A 4725-nucleotide genomic window follows, 5' to 3' on the forward strand; every position below is an offset into this window, starting at 1 on the left:
GGCTTGGCGGGCGTCAGTTGTCTGGAATAAAATACAGAATTCTTTTGGTTGAAGGTTAAACCCCTAAACAGAGTCAGAAATTCACAGAGCATGACAGACACATTGGGAAAACACCAAAAAACACGTCAGTGTAAAAATACAAAATGGATCGGACGGACAGTCGCATAATAGAAAACCATTCTCCATCTCCTCTCCACTCCAGTGCTGCTAAAAGCTAGAATAATATCATATATTCTGATTAATCAGAATAATCAGGGGAGGGAAAGGGAAAAGGGGAGGGGAAGGGAAAGGGGAAGGGGGAAAAGGGGAGGGGAAGGGAAGGGAAAAGGGGAGTCTGGCAGGGGAGACAGAGAAATAAAAAATTTCAGTGGCAGAGACAATGCTATAAACAAAATCTATAAAATTAAAAACACTGCTCAGCATTTGGGAACATGTAGATTTTTCTGTAAGAACACCAATTGATCTACATGGTCTGGTTTGAGGGCGCTTCTTTTTGCAGTTACCACATCTCCTGCAGTGGAGAAAACCCGCTCTGCAGACACGCTTGTACCTGGGATACACAAGTATTGCTTTGACAGCCGAGAAAGGAGGGGAAATATGACCTCATGCTCACGCCACCAGTTCAAAGGGTCCTCAGTGAGAGGCAGAGGTGGGGCTTTACAATAGTTTTCCATTTCCTCTTCAGCCTTGGCATAGGGGGTCTTTTTGGGTTCTATTGTACCTTCAGTGTCAGTGAAAGACTGTCCCAGCAAACTCACGAGCAGCGATCTGGCCTTTTTGGGAGGAGATGGTGGAGAATGGTTGTCTTCGATGGGTGAACTGTCCTCTTCTTCCAGAGTTTGTTTTCTTCTAGGCACTTGATGATCCTCTTGTGTCCTCTCACTCTCATCTGATGTAATCTGTGTTTGAACAAAAAAGAAACGGAAAAAAAACAATAAGTAAAAACACAAATGTCAATGCCTTTGATTCTGATGGGGTGATGAAAAAGCACAGGAAACGGACAGTACAGTTCCCGCACCGCATCAGATTCAGAAGCGTGGTAGTGCTTGTGCTACTGTCGTTTCAAGAAGAAACATGATGGAATTCTTCAAATTAATTTAATTACCTCCAAGGATGCAGCTTCCTCAGTGACTCCTTTAAATATCTCCAATCTTTCTTCATCTGTGAGGATGAAAGGCAGTCCCTTAAAGCGAGGATCCAGTGCAGAGGCTGTATGAAGGATCTTCTTCTCGGCCTCACTGCTGTACCTCTTCTGGAGATCTGTTCTAATAGAATTCTTGATCTCATGGATCATGGGTGTGTCTCCCATCGTGTCTGTCATGCTCTGGAGAAGTTGTGCATTTATAGGGGCAATGAGAGAAACTGTTGGATTGCGCTCTTCTGACATCAGCATGGTTGCATCCTTCATTGGCTTTAATGCACTCACGGCGTCCTCTGCATTTGACACATCTGTTTCGTTTAGAGTGCAGAGATCGGACTCTCCTCTTCTGACTTCTGGAGACAGCAAGGTGGCACAGACTGCAGGTTGTTGTTCCAAGAACCTCTCGACCATGTCGTATGCACTGTTCCATCTTGTTGCCACATCAGTTATCAGCTTATGATTCTTCAGGCCAAGACATTTCTGTTTCTCTTTTAGACAGTGGCTTGCTCTAGTGCTGCGGTGAAAGAATGTGGATATCCGACGTACTCTGCCAAGAAGCCTAGAGAGAGTGGCCACTTTCAACGCTCGCTGGGATGCAAGATTCAGTGTATGGGCGAAGCATTTCACATGGGGGAATTTTCCAACTTGAGCTGCAACTATCATGTTTGACGCGTTGTCGGTCACAAGCACTACAGATTTATCGGACAGCTGCCATTCTTCCACAACATGAGAAAGTAGCTCTGCCAGATGAGCACCCGTGTGAGACTCATAAATGGCTCTCGTTTGCAGTACATGCGACAAAATCTGCCAGTCCTTACTAACGTAATGTGCTGTTATTGTAACATAAGACTCTGTCGTGACTGAAGTCCAGGAATCACACGTTATTGCGACTCGACTTGCTTGGCTCATTGATGCAATTATCTTAGCTTTGGTTTCGTGGTAGAGTGCAGGTATGACGTTTTCTGTAAAGTGACTTCGTGACGGGATCTTGTAACGCGGCTCTATCGTCTTCAAAAGGTAGCGAAACCCACTGTTTTCCACAACAGAGTAAGGGCGCAGGTCCTTCGCTATGAAAGCTGCCACAGCTTTTGTTATTCTCTTTACCTTTTCAGAGTTGGGCGGCAAAGTTGACTGTAACATTGCATCAATTCTTGGCTGATCTGGGTTCATTTCCTTGGTGGTGGTGGTGGTGGTAGGTTTTAGCATTTCTGGGTGAAAACGGCTGACGTGGTTTCTCAGATTAGTAGTATTCCCTAGATATTTAATTTTTGTGTGACAGATTTTACACACAGCGTATGACTTGTCCAATTCGTGCTTCCTACTTTTTTCATAAAAGCCAAAATGTTCCCAGATGTTTGCTTTTAAAAAGCTAGGTGCATTTTTTATCTCTCGTTCCTTTTGTTCTACTTCTGCCATTTTTATTTACTAGCAAATGCAATGCATGCCAGGCATCTATGTGAATTTGTGAGTAGGGATGACACAAGTCTTGAATTTGAGTGACTAAGCCTAAAGCCTGCCACGAGATCAACAGAAAAAGTAACACTGCTGGCTGCTGGTGGTGGTCGGGTGGAGCGATTCTCCTCCTGCCTGTGGTGGACTGGACTGAGCCTGAGGAGTGAGGAAAAACGGACAGGTGGTGACTGAGGTGACACAATTTTTTTTTTTAGGTACGGTAATAAGTTAATAACAGGCAGTGACCAGCTGCGCCTGCAGTCTCTGTGAGTGGTGTATCTGTGTGATGGTCACCTACCTGTCACAACAAGGTGGCAGAGTCTGGCTGGCACGTGGCACCTGCGCAGGCGCAGGGGCGTAGCTAGAAATGACTGGGCCCCATAGCAAAAAAAATTTATGGGCCCCCCGGTGGTGAGTGACCTCTATGAACCTTGTAAAGAAACCAAGACAATGGGGACACGGGACATAGCTTTCTGTAGCAGTTACATCTGACTCCGGTCCCCGAGGGGCCCAAAGGCTCCAGCATTATAAATAGCACATGGTAGGCGGCGGTAGAGAGTTTACATTGGTGCTCGAGGCTGTGCTTAATGCTACTTTCACACTTGCGTCAGAGGATTCCGGCAATCTGGACGCAAACGGATGCATTTGTCAGGCGGATCCGTCTGACAAATGCATTGAAATACCGGATCTGTCTCTCCGGTGTCATCTGGAAAAACGGATCCGGTGTTTATTTTTTTCACAGATTTAAAGGTCTGCGCAGATCGGAAGAACGGATCCGTCAATGCAGCAATTTTAATGCCGGATCTGGCACTAATACATTTCAATATAAGTTTAAAGCTGGATCCGGCAAGTGTTCAGGATTTTTGGCAGGAGAGAAAACTGTAGCATGCTGCGGTATTCTCTCCGGTCAAAAAACGTAAGAGGGACTGAACTGATGCCTCCTGAACGGATTGCTCTCCATTCAGAATGCATTAGGATAAAACTGGTCAGTTCTTTTCCGGTATTGAGCTCCTAGGACGGAACTCTATGCCGGAAAAGAAAAACGCAAGTGTGAAAGAACCTGAGAGACCATCAGTATGTTAGTCCTGGAGGTTTCAGGTTGATAGATCCTGTGTATGCTACATTGTATCCACAATAACCATCCTCTCAGTAGGGACTGATACACGTGTGAAGGGGCTCTGATGGTGCAGGATCAGTAACTGTCAGTAAATCTGACACCCCAGCAGTTTCAGATTCCTGCCCTTAGCTGAGAGTTGTCAGTGTGGATCACCTCCTGCTGGGAGCAATCTCCAATACTGTGAGATAAATGTAGACATTCCCAGACTGGCCACTAGGGGCCGCTGTTTGACCGCCTTTCATAGACCCGGAACCTAAAGTTCCGTCCACTGTAGTAGACGGAGGGGAAGAATAAGAAGAGACACAACCGAAAAAAATAAAGAAGAAACATGGCGCGGGCGGCAAAGGTATGAGAAGCGGCAATATGAGCTGTGTAGGTGGCAGGCGGTAGGTGGGTGTATATGCTGTGTAGGTGGCAGGCGCTTTGGAGGTAGATATTACATACTCATAGGTGACAGAACTTACCTCGCCGCCAGCCACCTCACGTCCGCACTGCCGCCTGCTTCTGAGTGTCTGACTGGGAGCCGGAGATGCGCAGAAACCACGCCTCCGGCTCCTCCTCACTCAGTCAGACCTGGCTCACTCAATGTTGTGGCCACCCCCTCTGACACGTCAGCGGGAGGCGGGAGGCGGGAAAGAAGGCGCCCAAAAACCGACTCGGCTGCACGGCGGACGCGACGCTGACGTCATCAACATGCATCGATTATTTAAAGCAACCGCATCGATGCAGAATCGCCGGGGGTCGAATCGCGATGCATCGATGCATCGATTATATTCAACAGCCCTAATGGACATACGGAAACGTAATGCACACGGAGTACCTTCCGTTTTTTTTGCGGACCCATTGAAATTAATGGTTCTGCATACGGTCCGCAGAGAAAACGGACACGGAAAAAAACGAAGTTTGTGTGCATGAGCCCTAAAGCAGTAATATGTATATTAGCTTTCTACTCATAGAAATCCACTCTTCTCAATGTGGTAAAGCTACAGTAATTAAAGGGGTTCTGCAGTCCCCG

The 4725-nt window shown here is 46.7% G+C and overlaps 1 protein-coding gene across 1 annotated transcript; it reads right to left on the minus strand.

The window, feature by feature from the left end:
- Positions 1-333: 333 nt before the first annotated feature.
- On the minus strand, positions 334-2683 carry LOC121005320 (E3 SUMO-protein ligase ZBED1-like). Its single transcript, XM_040437982.1, has 2 exons — positions 1106-2683; positions 334-899 (listed from the first exon to the last, which is right to left on the minus strand). The coding sequence occupies exons 1-2, from the start codon at positions 2555-2557 to the stop codon at positions 417-419; spliced, it is 1935 nt and encodes a 644-aa protein (XP_040293916.1). The 5' UTR covers positions 2558-2683; the 3' UTR covers positions 334-416.
- Between the last annotated feature and the right edge of the window lie 2042 nt (positions 2684-4725).

Source organism: Bufo bufo, chromosome 6 (assembly GCF_905171765.1).
Source record: "Bufo bufo chromosome 6, aBufBuf1.1, whole genome shotgun sequence".
Lineage (NCBI taxonomy): Eukaryota > Metazoa > Chordata > Amphibia > Anura > Bufonidae > Bufo > Bufo bufo.